Raw genomic sequence first — 14,782 nt, forward strand, 5'->3', positions numbered from 1 at the left:
AAAACATTTTAGTGGATGTTAAAGGAGAGATGAAAATCAGCTCATTGACAAAGGTTTGATCTATGGTTATTAAAACAGCCCTGGAAACAGATGAAGCAAATTACTCAAAACTACCTTGTTTGTTCTTCAGGTGCTCATTCAGTAGGGTTGTTGTGTATTTTTGCTTTTCTGACTCTTAATCAGAGGCAGAGCAGACGAAAATTATACTCAAGCAACAGTAGCATTACTTCAATGACTCAAATACTGCAAGTAAAAAAAAAATTAAGCTGTTCTTTTCATGCAACTTTGTCTTGGTCAATCAAATCATATCCTTATTTGTATGCTTATAATTTGACAAAAATGCCAAAAAGTTATTTTAAAACCCTACAGATATTTTTACAAGTGTACATAGGTCAAAATACTGGAAACATAAGCAAAACAAACAGGAAGAGGAAGAAGAAGAAAAACAAAGCAAGTTACATACACTTCTTTCATTTTATTGTCATTTTCTCTTACAAAAACAGGTAAAACCAGAATGCATAGACTGAGCCTCAGCAGGCTCATCTTTGACATGGAAAAAACACTAAAGGGTGAGAGCAAATTATTAAAAAAAAAACAAAACAGAAACAACAAAACACTGTCTTCAGGTTTTCAACACACACTTCTATATGGTCTCTTCCATACAAAATACAAGCCAATGAGAACTGTTATGTAACTCATGTAGAAATACACAGAGGCAAACTCACTGACACACAAAGGCAAGTAGGAGGGCTGAATAAATCCTTCAGACAGACAATGACACAAGGGAGGAAATGTCTACTTATGAACACTTAAGGGGTCTGTTCATCCAACTACAACTCTTCACTGGTATCTACATGACAAGTTGGCAACAGATACCTGACAGAACAGCTTGAAATGTCAGGAAAAGAAAAAAATTGAATTACTAAGTGTCAAGATCTTGAGATTTTACTTCATATTTGCATGGAAGGATCATTTCTGGTTAGGGCCGGGGGTCCCATAGATACATGTTGACGACCAGCAGCAACTGGGGCCTGGGAACTGGAATCATTAACTGATGGTCCTTCACCGTAGGAACACAGAGGGTTTCCCCCTGCTGTTTTCATCATAAAAGTGAACAAAACAGGGTGGGGTCATATCAAGGGTCAGTTCTGAAGCTGGAAACCAGAGTCTGGAACATAGAGAAACTCTCAGAACTCAGTTCTGAAGCTGGAAACCAGAGACTGGAACATAGAGAAATTCTCAAAACTACTGTGTAAAAAGCCAGGTATTTCTATGTAAAAAAATTGAGACTGAGAAATCATTTTAAAAATGTTTTCCACATATCTTGACTTTACTCTATTCACCTGGAAACAATCAGGGGGAGAAATGAGAGTACAAATTAGCAGTGACCCTTTTGCACATCTGTTGGCAACATTTCAGTTCCAGTTCCAGCATTTAGTCTTCTTCAGTTCACATCTGAAACCCATTCTATCTGAAGGACCTGAAATAAAGTTCAGCTCTATCAGCAGATTTTTACTGACATTTGCTTCTCTTGCATAGACATTACAAATAATCTCAGTGAATAAATGTATCAGTCAGGAGAAGCACATACAATTAGTTCTACGGTATTAGATGTGAAACAAAAAGGGGGGGGACAGTCCCGATTACTAAGAAAAATAAAGCACAACAGGGAGGTTGAAAAAAAAATTATGTTTTAAGAAAATTGAGGAAAAGAAATGGGCCAGGAAAGCTGGAGAGAGGTTGAAGTGATAGTAAAAGAGCTGCAGGAAGTACCAACTGGTTGTGTTCTACATGTGGTATTTCCCTGCAAGACAGAACTATTTTGTCCTAAAAAAAACCACCCAGACCTACCTAGAGTCTCCTAAAACCTTGTGAGCCAATGTGTTATTATCCAGTTGAGCCTACTTCTTGAAGAAATGCGGTATGTCAGCGAGAGAACATCGTATTTACACCCTAACATGGTGGTGGGAGCATCATGGTAAGGAGCACCTCATCTTCAGATGCAACAACAGTTTGTGTTAAGGTGAGAAAAGTTGTGAACATTTCAAAAAGCAAGTTCAGATGTAAAATCTTTAGGTGACTGATAGAAAGCTGAGGACAAAGTTTGGAAACATACCAAACCTCTGGACACCTTAGGCAGTGTCCAGAGAACCGGTCACCTGAAGACAAGAGTGAGTTTCCGACAAACTCCAAAGAAAACTAAATGCAGAAACTGATCTAAAGGAGGCATTAGTAATGGTGTGCACACTACTGCAACTAGGTCATAGCAGGGATTTCCTTTCAACATTTTTTTTTTGTTATTAGTTACCTTGTACAACATAAAGTTTTTTTGTTTTTTTTTAGGAAATAGTATTAAAATGATTCCTCACAGTCTCAGAAAAACAATGGGTGACCAAGTTGAAGGCTGCACTCAGGTGTTCGCTTTGGGGTTAATTATTACAAATGAAGTCAGATCAGAAATCTGGTTTTTCCTACGAAGATAAATTTGATCTCTGCAAACAACATTTATGCACAGAAAACAACAAAAAATAAAAGCGAAATGCTTCACATATAAATAGTAAAACATACACAGAGATGAGAAAGTTTAATGAATGTGCGTTTATGACGAGCATTTTATTGTCCACTTCTTCCACTTAGCTGGCTAAACACTATGGGTGTCCAGGTGTAAACACAAGAGGATTGTCCTCACCTGTAAAACAAGCCTGTCTCCACCACAAAGTTGAGGGGAAAAAAAATAAAAATTATGACTTCTGGAGAAAGTTCTGGAAAAGTGCGATTTGAACAATACCTTCTATGTAGATAACTGCAACTAGTGATGGGATAAGTCTGCTCTCCCCTAGATAAAATGCACTAAAAATTTCCCACAACGGGCTCAAAACTGCAACACAATCACATTTTAGAGGTAATATATATTTTTCTAAGCGGGTATATATATATATAAAAAAATCACAAATTTTGTTAGAATTTGTTAATTATATTAACTTTTTAATTCACAACATGGGTGAGTATAATATCCTTTCTTGGCTCTTCTTTATGTACATTCAGTTAGTTTGAGAACTGGATTCAGTTCTGCGGTAGCCAGATGACTTTTCACTTAAAACACAAACACCCACTGGTTCAGAAGTCAGCCGCGCCTACAGACTTCACTGCCAAGCACCGGCTGATTTTAAACTGTATGAACTCTGTAAACGTGTCTGTTCTGATAGAAACTCCAATACTGGAAACGCAGAAAACCTTTCAAATGAAAACTTGTGCGACTTGTTTGCTGTGCATCTCCGTCTGCGGGTCGATTTTACACGAGGCACATCATCTTTTCCCTCCTTTGCCCCTCAGGCAATCTTTCTTTCTCGTCGTTCCACCTCACTTTGATTCTGAAGGATACAGGGAGTACTATGTGCTACTTTAATCATCGCGAGAACTACAACAGGTTTTGAACAATTTTTTTGTACTCCATTTTATGCAGTTTGAACCGATTTAAAGGCTGCAGGTCAATTGGATGGCTTGCCTGGTAAAGAGGTGTGAGAAATATGCGAGTAAAATCATTTTACTGCAGCAACATAATCTTGCTATGAAAAATAAACTTGTAATTTATTCAGTTGACAAAAAATAAAATAAAATAAAAAAATCACACAAGGGAATAACTGAACAAAATCACGGATGGCACAACAACTGAGCTGCACAACACAATTTTACTATTTCCAATATCAAAATTGGAAAGAATTCTTCTATTTTATATTTGGTAGGATATTATGGTTCAGGCACAGTGGATTCTCACTCTGGATGCCAGTGAAACATTTGGTGAGTTGAAAAGCCTTTTACTGCCCCAGATGCCAACATCTAGTGTATATTTTAGTGACTAAAAGCTGAGGGATTTATTTTATTTTTATTTAACCTTAATTTACCCAGGATAAAACAAAATCTCCTTTACAAGGAGACTGTCCTGGGATAAATATAGCCGAATATCATCATCATTACAGAAGAAAATGATCCCATGCCATAGTAAAAATAATTGGTCCGAGCACTGAACCCTGTGGTACTTCACTACTAACGTAAGTAACAATAATGCAATCACATGTTTTACTGACATGGTACACCTCTTCTGGCAGATAGGCTGGTCGAGGAGTCACAATTGGCTTTTCTACACCACACAGTGAGCCGGATGTTAAAAATATCTCTGAATATTGGATGTTGGAAGTCAACAAATCACAAAAACAGCCATTAGATCCGATCTCCATTTGTTTGGGCCGATGTAAGGAAAAAGCTATTTGTGTTATACCATCACAAATGTAAACATGGGGAGTTTGCTGAACTTGAACTCTCTGGTTTGGACTGAGTTAGATTTGTGTATCGTAAAAGAAGAGATGAATAGGAAGGAGAGCACTTTATGCCCAATGTTAAGCACACAAGAGAATCTGATGAGGTGATGAGGATTCACTTCTCCTCCAAAGGAACTGGGAATATTGAGTCTATTGTATCAGAAGCTGACAACACTGAGAAAAATAATGATCAAAAACATATGACCAAATTTACACAAAAATATTTTCCCATGTCATCCCTGTCCTCAAATGTAACCCAATAGAAAAGGCTGGGGTGAGTTGAAAGGAGGACAGGGTCTTAGACAATTTTCAGTAATTGTGAAAACAGAAATGGTCCAACATCTTTTTGTTTGTATGCTCCAACATTTAACCTCCAAATGCTCACCTACTGGCAAAACAGACATTTGGATAAATTGCTACCAACAGCAATGGCAATAATTGGGCCACCAGTGATTTTATTCAAAATAATTATGAAGATCAATAAAAGGAGTCACATGACAGGTTAAAAATGTTCACATTTTCAGTGAGATTATGTTGCTGCAATAAAACATGCATTTTAAGGCTATTTTTTCACATTTATACAGGAGTTGCCAACAACTTGTCGGGTTCCTACTTCAGAACTCTGAACCTGAACAAGGGGCAGAACAGAAATCAAAACAATAACTTCCAGAGTGAATGTGAGTATCCTTGTGCCTTTCCTTTGGTTGTAAAACAAAACTCCAAGGCCTTGCTTTTGAGACAAAGACCGAGGTGCTTTCTCTAACCATTTCCATCAAGCAGATTGTTAGCAGTGCTAACTAATGTGCAGGTGCTGCTGTTTTCTCCTCTCCATGTCTGATCAGGGCTAGGGTTACACAAACTCTCTTAGGGGTAGGGAGGTTTTAACCGTTCAGGAGGTAGACAGTCAGCTCATAGGTGCACATCATGATGGCGGTGTTAGGAATCTGGCGTACCAGGTGGGTGGCGAGGCCGCGATACAGGGCGCGGTAGCCCTCCTCTCTGGGTACTGTGGTTAGAGTCTGGAAGAAGGAACGATACTTGGTGCCCTCTTCTCGTAGCCTGGTGCGGATTACCTCTGCAAATTAAATGATTTGGGTAAGTAAAAATTTAAAAAAGATCGTAATTTAGCTTTAGCTGCTTATAATTGACCTCCAACTCTCACCATGAGGATAAGCAATAGTTGTGGCACAAGTCTTGGATGTGGCAGCAGCAAGCATCATCCCGACAAAGTCCGAAGCATCTTTTGATGCCTCTTCTTCTTCGTCCATGTTCTGCGGCGTTTTGGCCTCCAAGAGGCGCCGCTTAATGTTTTCATAGATAACAAAGTGGATCACAGTCTCTGAGATGCCGGCGTAGGATGCAGACATTCCCCTGTAGAATCCACGAAAGCCGTCTGCTTTGTACACCCGACGAACGCACTCCAACGCACTCATCCTCCGCTCCCCTCGATTCCTGAAATAATAATAAAAAAAGAGGGATGTGGAATGATGTGAAAAGCACAAAGCATCCTCTGGCATTTGATTTGCATATGGCAGCAGAGGCGACACAAAAATAAGCACAAGCAAATACTGAGAGCATCACTTCAAGCAGACTTAACATATTTACAGACAAAGTTGGGTTTTTCTCCATCTTAAAAGCATGCATTTATTTTTTGTTCAGTTTTTGATTAAAAACTGGTGTGAGTGTGTTCTTCCAGCAAATGGCCATTTTTGAATCTGTATACTCTAGTTAATGATTGCTAAATTAGTTGATGATTATTTCAATTATCAATTTACTAAATCGCCTTAATCATTTCAGCCCCAGGATCTTTTCCTCTTACTATTAGATTTTGTTTAATTAAGTACCATTACAGAGGCAAGTTTAATGCTTGTTAATGAGCTTCTTTTAACATGGTACAATCAGTTCCCAATATACAAGTGACAAATCACAGAAGTGATTATTATGAATGGTAAATAAACTTGTGGTTTAAAGATTTGCATAGTCATTTTGAACAAAAAACCTGAATATTTTAAGCAATCATAAAGAGGAGAAAATATTTTTCGCACTCATGTTTTACAAGTCAAATGCTGTCCCCAACAAGAATCAGCAAAGCCTTAAAGAATTTTACATTCCTTAAAATCAATAAAAAAATTCAGAGAATTCCCACAAGTCAAAATCAAAGCAGCTAGTGTTCCTACCAAAGTCATTCTGCAGTTTCTACATCTGCCATCTCAGTATAATGTTTACCTTGCATCCAACTGTAAGCGCGTTTTTATGAGCCATATTGGATTTGTTGCAGTGATGGCTGTAAAACCTAAGGAAGGAGAAAAAACAGGAGGATTACACAACCAGAAACTTCTAAAATACAATAAGCTATGTTTTAAGCTGCCATTTGTGATATTTAGCAATACTGTAAAATCACAGCAATATGTAAATGTTCTTGTAGCTGTGTCCATGTCAGCAATAGAATAAAATGGTGAAAACTTGTTTTAAAACTACATAAATCTAAGCTCTATAAAGGCAGCTTATAGAAGGAAATATAGCCTGTTTATAGACCATCAGGTGTGAGTAACAGCATGTTAGGGAAGCTGTATTTAGCTGTAATAGCTTTTACAAATGAAACAAAAAAAATAAAAACATAGTAAGGGAGGAGAGGACAAAAATACTGAAAGAGAAAGAGAAGAACCAGGTACAAAAAGAGAGGCACAGATCTGTGGTGAGTACTCACGCAGACCCAAGTAACTCCTCACAGATGCAGCTAGAGACCCCTGGTGGTGCGGGGGTCTCATGCCCTTGCGAGAGGAGAGCTACGGTAGAGTAAAAGCCTAAAACAGACACAGGCTTGTGTGTAGCAACATGACCGGCATGCAACCATTTGACTCCCCATTCCCCACAAAAACACAGGAATTAATCCACCACAAACCGAAAAAAAAACAACTAAGAAAAAATTATCATCCTCAAACAGATCACACGAGAGGAACAGGGACAGCTGAACAGTGCAAGTTACCTTCTGAATTTTCAGCCCTCTAATATATTTCTCCATCATTTAGGTGCCATTTGTTTATTCTGGAAATCTTTGTTCATACATTTCTATTACCATCAAAATAATTTTGAAGTACATCTTTAATGTCATGCTGTTCTGTACGGATTAAGCTAAATGTGAAGCAGAGTCAAAAAAATAAATTAAATTTTATTAATCTAAAGCAGCTTTTCATGGACCATGTCATAGGAAAGCACTGTGCTGAGACTGCTGACACCTCATCCAGTTCTGCTCTCACAGTGCAAACACTAAACAATGTGTTGAGTGAAACTGAAAGGGAGACCCACTGACACATGCCGACCTTGACTAGCCTTTTAAAAGGCCAAAGTTACGGTCCACTAAAAGCATCAGTGGAGTCCACTCTCTGTTTCACCCAGTATCACACACAAAGCTGTAGCTGTCTGACTGTGTGACTGACAGATCTGTTTTCTACAGAAGGATTAGAGTCCTTCAGAGCAGAAACCGACAAAACACAACTGTATTACTGTATCGATTTTTTATTTTATCCGTTGAAATAGAAATTGTTTTAGTAAATACAGTGCTTCTTCTTCTGGTACACCCAACAACTTTTATTGTATTTTTCAGGTATTTTATGTAGAAGACCAACACAAAGTTGTTTACCAAGTAGCTGGATCTCCCAACTCTGATTTGTTTTGAAAACCATTTCTAATTTTCCTTTCACATCACAGACCAACACAATTTTGTGTTGGTCTATCTGATAAAATCCACCAAAATAAAAGTTTGAATTTGTAACATGACAAAACATGAAAAAGAATTCAGAATATTCTCCATAAGTCATTATCTGGTTATTTAACTTACTTTTACTTCAGGCACTATAAAACCAAAGCAGAAAACTACTTCTATAGCTCTACATAGCAGCACAACCCCCCCCACTGCACTCAAGTCTGATCTTGCAGCACCATAGTAACTAACAGCAACCCGACACTAAACCACACAGAAATCATTTGCTGAAAAAAAAAGCTGCTCACTTGGTTGCTGAATTTGACACGGCACTGCCCTGTCAGTCTGATCTCATGGTTACCTGCCATTCCAGCCGACAGCATGTGCACTTGCGTAGAGTCCGGTTCCAACACAGCGTTCAGCTTCTCTTTGGCGGTGGAGTAAGCAGCAAAGTAGATTGCTCTGTTTGAAGGAAAAGCAACAATTGGATCAGTGGGTGTTTTACCTGAATGAGGTCAAACAAGCTAAGTAGGACACTTTTTTCCCTTTTTTTTATTTCTCTACAAAACAAATTACTTTAAACCACCAACTGCAAGTCAGGTTCCTAATTATACACAGACAGGATCTGCTTAGTGAGTTTTAATAATTCATGAGATGAAACACCAACAGCAGAATTAATTTTCACCATCTCTTCAGACAAATGCCATTCAGAAAATAAGGCACACACTTATTTTTGTTTTTCATTTTCAGTACAACTGTTTGTGTGCGTTGCAACATCAATAACAATGCATATCCATCATGTTATAATCTAAAGTTTTGCTTTGGAGGCGTCTTCACTTTTTTTTTGCAGTGACAGCAGAATTCATTCATGTAATCAAACACTATGTACTCTGAACAGTGCCACCTGTTCCCCTCAGCATCAGCTCTGTGTTATTAGTCCTCACTTTCCTCTTCTCATTAATGTGGAGAAACGCACTGTAAATCGCCGTCTGTGAGTTTCCTAATTACGCGCCAGCTGTTGTTGCCATGTCTCCAATGCGCAAACTGCTGAGAAAGCCATGAGCATGAACGGCACCTTAATGACCGTGCTCTCTTAATGTGTCTCTGTTGCCAAGTAACCTTAAAAAATCTTGTTTTTTAAGGTTACTTGTGTTGAGTAACCTCAACACAAGTAACCACTCATTATGAGTGGCTCATAATGACAGCTAATGTACAGAACCCGTCCACGTTAACGAAAAACTGTGCATGCCTACTACATGCTACAAACTAGAAATAATAAAGCAGTTTCTAATAAAAAAGATATTTTTATCTGTCTGATTTATCTTCATGTATTAAACCTTTGTCATTAAGCATTTTTTTTCTGGTTTTATTCAACTGATGGACTTTTATTTTCAGCCATCAGGGGAGTGGGAGTAACTCCTCCAGCTAATCTAATATTTCAGTGTTTGAAAACATTTGTTAAAAAGTTTTACAATGTTTAACATATATTTCTGCTATATAGCATAAACCAATCAAAGGGTTACAGTGGACAGATGGTGATTGAAACATACTTGTTTTTTTTATTTTTCTGTGTGATGCAGCGCTTACACAGGCGTTAGCTTAACATGAGCAAGTCCAACAGTGCCAATGGAGGTAACTGACCAACAGTGAGCTTCTACAGGAAAGATTGAGATTTGTACTCAAAGTTTTGGAGTACAAAACTTCAGTCATGTCATATTTGACTGAAGTTTTGTACTCCAAAACATCACAGTTCCCAACACAGAACCCTATGGAACTCCTTTAACTACCGAAACGGCAAAGAAATAAAAGAAAGAAAGTGCTGGCAGAATTATAATACTAACAGGATTTGTCAAAGCAATATATTGAAAGAAAATGTTTCCATGTCTTAATTTAAGATGGGCAATAATTGATGTTGTTGAGGGTATTTATTCAGATAGATGCTGTGTTGACCATTAAAGTAGAAGAGAGCTCACCTGGAAGGTGCCACGCCCACTAAGTTTGGCCCCAAGCCTCTGAAGAGAGATCGAGGTCCCTCTTTCTCCAAAATCAGTCTGAGTACAAAACACACAAACACACATATTTATCTCTACAATCACATAATTGTTAAAGAATGAACAAATTTCCCAACAACTATGCACAATCTAAATTAAAACCAGTCTATTCTGGTACAGTCAGTTTTTGGTCTAAAATATTTCATTTTGACTCATGACGTTGAACATTTTGTTGTTCGATGTTGGTGATAGCATTTGTTGAAGCTATTTTTGCTACCGCTGTCACACCGCCATGACACCAAACCAAACTCTATTCAAGTGGCAGAGGAACTTTGACCTACATGCAAAGCCTAAGATGTGTCAGTGGAACACAATTATAAAAATAGTCTGACATTTTGGATTCTCAGTCAAGATCATTTGGACATACAATAATTTATCAAATATAAGCTCCTACATTATGCTCTGCCCTGAACTTGAGTTGTTTCTGTTCACACATGTTGGATCTTATTTCCCTTTAACAGCCATGCTGAGTCATGCTCTGTCAGTAATCTCAGGATTCCAGTAAACAACTTTCAATTTATGATAGTTTCTGTTGTCGTCTAGCTTAAGCAGTTTTTTTTGTTTTTTTAAACAGTTTGTCCAATCACTGAGATCATAACATTTGGTTTCAGGAAGTGGTTACTGTGGCCACTTCCTGGGGGACCCTGGACACAGTAAACAAAAACAAAAGCCACAATGCGGTGCAAGGAGCGAGTAAAGAAAAAGCCGGAGCCAAATGCTTCACATAACAAAAGTTGCATTCATCTCACTTTAAGCTTGGTTACCGACGAAAAAAGGCCCACGAATATAGCAGAGGCAGGTACACATTTATAGGTTTTTCATCATTTCACATTCTACACTATGACAACAAACAATAGTTTGCTGGGATTTTAGCTGATAGAAAAACACAAAGCAGAGCATAGTTTTAAACCACAGAAAATTATACACAAATATTTTTACTAAAGAAAAGTGAAGTGCTATCATCACCCTGATCATCTCATCTCAACAGAGAAGCATGGTGGTGGCTGTATCATTATGTGGTGATGCTGTTCTGGCATGTTGCTAAGGGCATTTCTGAAAAAAAATATGTTAGATGCTGCAAGACTTGAGAATGGAGCAAGACTGACTTTCCATTAGGACAATAACCCTAATTATACAACCAGAGTTATGTGTAGTTCAGAAAAAAATTAAAGTGGCATAATGCGCATCTGCTTGAGAATGTACACAAAGATTAAAAAATTCATGAGTTGCTCTCTGTCCAATCTGATTGAGTTTGAGCTATTCAGCAACCAACAATGGGTAAAAGTTTCAGTCTGTAAATGTGCAAAGCTGAGAGACATAAACCAAAAGATTTGCAGATTTAGTTTTAACCAAAAGGTGGGTCTACCAAATATTAACTCAAAAAGGACTGAGGACAATACACCTTTCAGATTTTAATTTGTATTCCTCTTTACAAATGTGCTCTAGATTGTGCTGGTCTATAACATAAAATCCTTACAAAATGATTATGTGTGGTTGTATCCTGATAAAACTGATCAGAGGAGAAGAATGCATTTGAAAGACTTGGTATCTCCATTTGAAGACAAAGTATATTCTGTACTTATGAATCTAAAAGGAAAGAAACTACTCGACTACTCACTTTAGACAGTGCAGGGGGCCTGGTGGAGACACACGGGTCACGCTGGGCCCATTGACGGTACTTAGTTGGACCTCAGACACATAGAGAGTGATGGAGGAAGACTGCAGACGAGTCTTCACCACTTCCAGTGGACACGTCAATATGGCTCCTACAGTGCCCCCACATCTGGTACAAAAATAAAGAAGACAAGCAAGATATAAAAAAATCCTGACATCAAATGCACACGTTTTTAAACTCTGAAATTCACCTTTTCAAGTGTTTTTCTGCTAAAAACATAATCTTACAATACTGTAAATTTGTGTTTAAAATAGAAAAATAAATTCAGATAGGTCAGCAAGACACAAAGACATGAAATGATAAATTAGTTATTCCCATATTTTTTAAAAGCAAAGCTTTATAAAGCCTACGCAAAAAAAGGAATCTACAAGTGTATGAAAACAATCTTACTTCACATTCCCTCCCTTAACTTTCTTTTTCAGTGAATCTCCTACCAGGACCAAAGCATTCATAAAAAACAGCTCAGTTGTTTCTAAAAAGCCTAATCTCAGACACACTGATAACAAAAGACAAAAACAATATGTATATGTGCTACACGATTGAGCTAATCAAAGTAGGACCGCACTAGGCTGGGCAGGACCAGAGTAGGGAATATCAAGTGGGGTTATCTCTCATTACTGGTTAATTTTCAATCCGTAACAAACCAGCCGGAGGGGGTCCGGTTAGAGAGCTCTTTGGCAGGCAAAGGACATAAAACTACTGTAGAAAACTGAAGATGTACGACTTCTCACTAGTGAAAGCATGTGGGGATGAGCTCAAGATTGAGTTATTTAGCACATACACAACATAGATGACTGCAATCTCACTACTCAAATTTTCCTGGTTTGATTTAATCAAAGCAGATTTTATTTAAAGGGAAAAGCTGTTTAACATCAAAAAGGCTTGTAAAATAACAATAAAACCACAAAGTAGCAGAAAAAAACTGCAGTGAAAGCACAGCAAAGTGCTCAAAGTTACTTTCTACTCTCATCTTTTTTGTTTTGGACTCAACTCCCAGTAAGTCATGGCATTTGCATACAAGTTCACACTGAACCAGGTTCTGCTAAAGGTCTCTTCCTGAAAAGATCTGTTCTTGCTTAGGCAAAGGGACTTTTGCAATATCAGTGGTTATATGCAAACAGTTGGGTTCCTTTTGAGAGATTACCAGTAGCATTATGAACTGCATATAGTTGGATTGTATTAAAAGTAGAATTAAATTTGACAGCATCGAACTGAATTTGAATTAGCCTATATGAGTGAATTGTATTAGATGGCATTTAATAACATATGTCTTTGTAGTTGTACATGGTTTAAATCCTATTGTTTTGCAACGTACTTTGGAATATTTCTTGTGAAATTGCGATATGTAAAAGCAAGCTGAGCTGAATTATCGGCCTATACGCAAACAAAATGTCGATATTATACATTTTCTAAAATATGTAAAGTGGGGTTAAATAACTCAAAGTAAATAAATCTTCATTACCATGCTTAAACTGGATCTAGCAAAGAATGAGACATTCAGTTATTGCTTTATATCTCAGAACTCCTGTTGGTATGTGGCTTCTATATGCCATTTTTCTTGCATTTTTATGCAATTAGGGCTAATACGCAGAGTAAATACTGCACATTAAACCTGAAAAAATTGTTACTTTAAAAAAACAACAACATAGGAAATAGTATTGCTTTTACTGATTGTTAACAAAAACGGAAGGCGTGACCACAAGCTAGCCATTTCATTCATATATATAACTGTCATTGAAGTGTCAGCTCGTACGGGTACACAATCAGGGACGAGCCTTTGTAGCTCATATCTGTCAGGCTGATGTTTAAGCTACACAATTACAGGACTACATTTAATAACATTCCACTTACATTTACATACCACTGTAATTATTGAAAAGCTTCATCTAGCTGGTAGCTGCTAGCACAGAGCTAACTAGCTTAGCTTCTGGCGTACACGACTGTAGAACATACTCACCCCCCAGCAAACAGATGAACTAAAGTATCTCTTTGACTCATTGTGTATCATATTCGAGAACCGTCCGCGGAGAGCCACACAGCGACGAAGGGAGCCACGGATGTCAAGCCACGGGGTAAGCGACCCCGAAATGACAAAACTGCTACACTGTCCGCCTGTCTTATGTTCGAGGTCAGCTGCGTACAAGAAAACGAGAGTAGGTAACAGCTAACTGAGCTAGCTCGCGTTAGCTAACGAAGCTAACAGGTTTTCTGTGATAAAGGTGGATGTCGGAGCACAAGCTTAGCGTCTCCACCTTCCGAAACAGGACACTACTTCATCAAAGTGTTCGTATCTGTAAAGTAGCCTATTAATTAAAGTCTAACACTGCGACTTGCAGAAATGGGAGGATTCGCTCTGTCTGACCTCCCCACGTTGACGTGTTTTGCCTGACTGTGTGCTCAGCGGGTCAGGTCGCAATGTTTATCATCGAATGGCAAGCCGCAAAACAGTGAACGTGATTGGCTGAGGGGTGCCTAAGGCCCGCCCCGTCACTACTCCTTCACGTGATAGCCACCTTTATTTTGAAGGGCAGAGATCATCAGAGCTGTAGAGGTGGTGAGACCAGAGACTGGGTGAAAAGATCTGAGTCATTAAATCTGACCGTTTCACTGGTTTTGGATTAATGATATTTTAAAGATGAGTTTTAATATTATGCCAAAATTATCTCTTATGTTGTAATTTGTAATAGTTGTACAAATTGTTTTGCTCTACTGTCTTTTACTCAGACTTGAAGCAGACATATCCATTCTTTGAATTCATTTTGCTCTGTTTCTTTAACAATCACGGTAAAACACATCTTACATATTTGCATAGTAACCCTTTTATAGCCAACTAACTAACTGGCATGATCAGACATTTGAACCTTGGACTTTCAGATAAAATGCAGAACTCTCACCTGAGTTCCTGAAGAGAACTGATACAGAATCCTTATGCAGTTTGAGTTGGCAATTCATTATTCATCAAATATGTTCCATTCATCCATCCATCCATTATCTTTACACTCTTATCCCTAGTAGGATTGCCAGGGTGCTGGTGCCTATC

General features: G+C 38.1%; 1 protein-coding gene across 1 annotated transcript; it reads right to left on the reverse strand.

The window, feature by feature from the left end:
* Window positions 1-460: 460 nt before the first annotated feature.
* Window positions 461-14,150, reverse strand: LOC116737388 (solute carrier family 25 member 36-A-like). The gene is made up of 7 exons (XM_032590504.1): window positions 13,700-14,150; window positions 11,686-11,850; window positions 9,990-10,067; window positions 8,378-8,478; window positions 6,543-6,609; window positions 5,479-5,768; window positions 461-5,391 (listed from the first exon to the last, which is right to left on the reverse strand). Exons 1-7 carry the CDS (start codon window positions 13,738-13,740, stop codon window positions 5,198-5,200), a joined length of 936 nt encoding a protein of 311 aa, XP_032446395.1. The 5' UTR covers window positions 13,741-14,150; the 3' UTR covers window positions 461-5,197.
* Window positions 14,151-14,782: the final 632 nt, after the last annotated feature.

The sequence above is a fragment of the Xiphophorus hellerii genome, chromosome 18 (genome assembly GCF_003331165.1).
Source record: "Xiphophorus hellerii strain 12219 chromosome 18, Xiphophorus_hellerii-4.1, whole genome shotgun sequence".
Classification (NCBI taxonomy): Eukaryota; Metazoa; Chordata; class Actinopteri; order Cyprinodontiformes; family Poeciliidae; genus Xiphophorus; species Xiphophorus hellerii.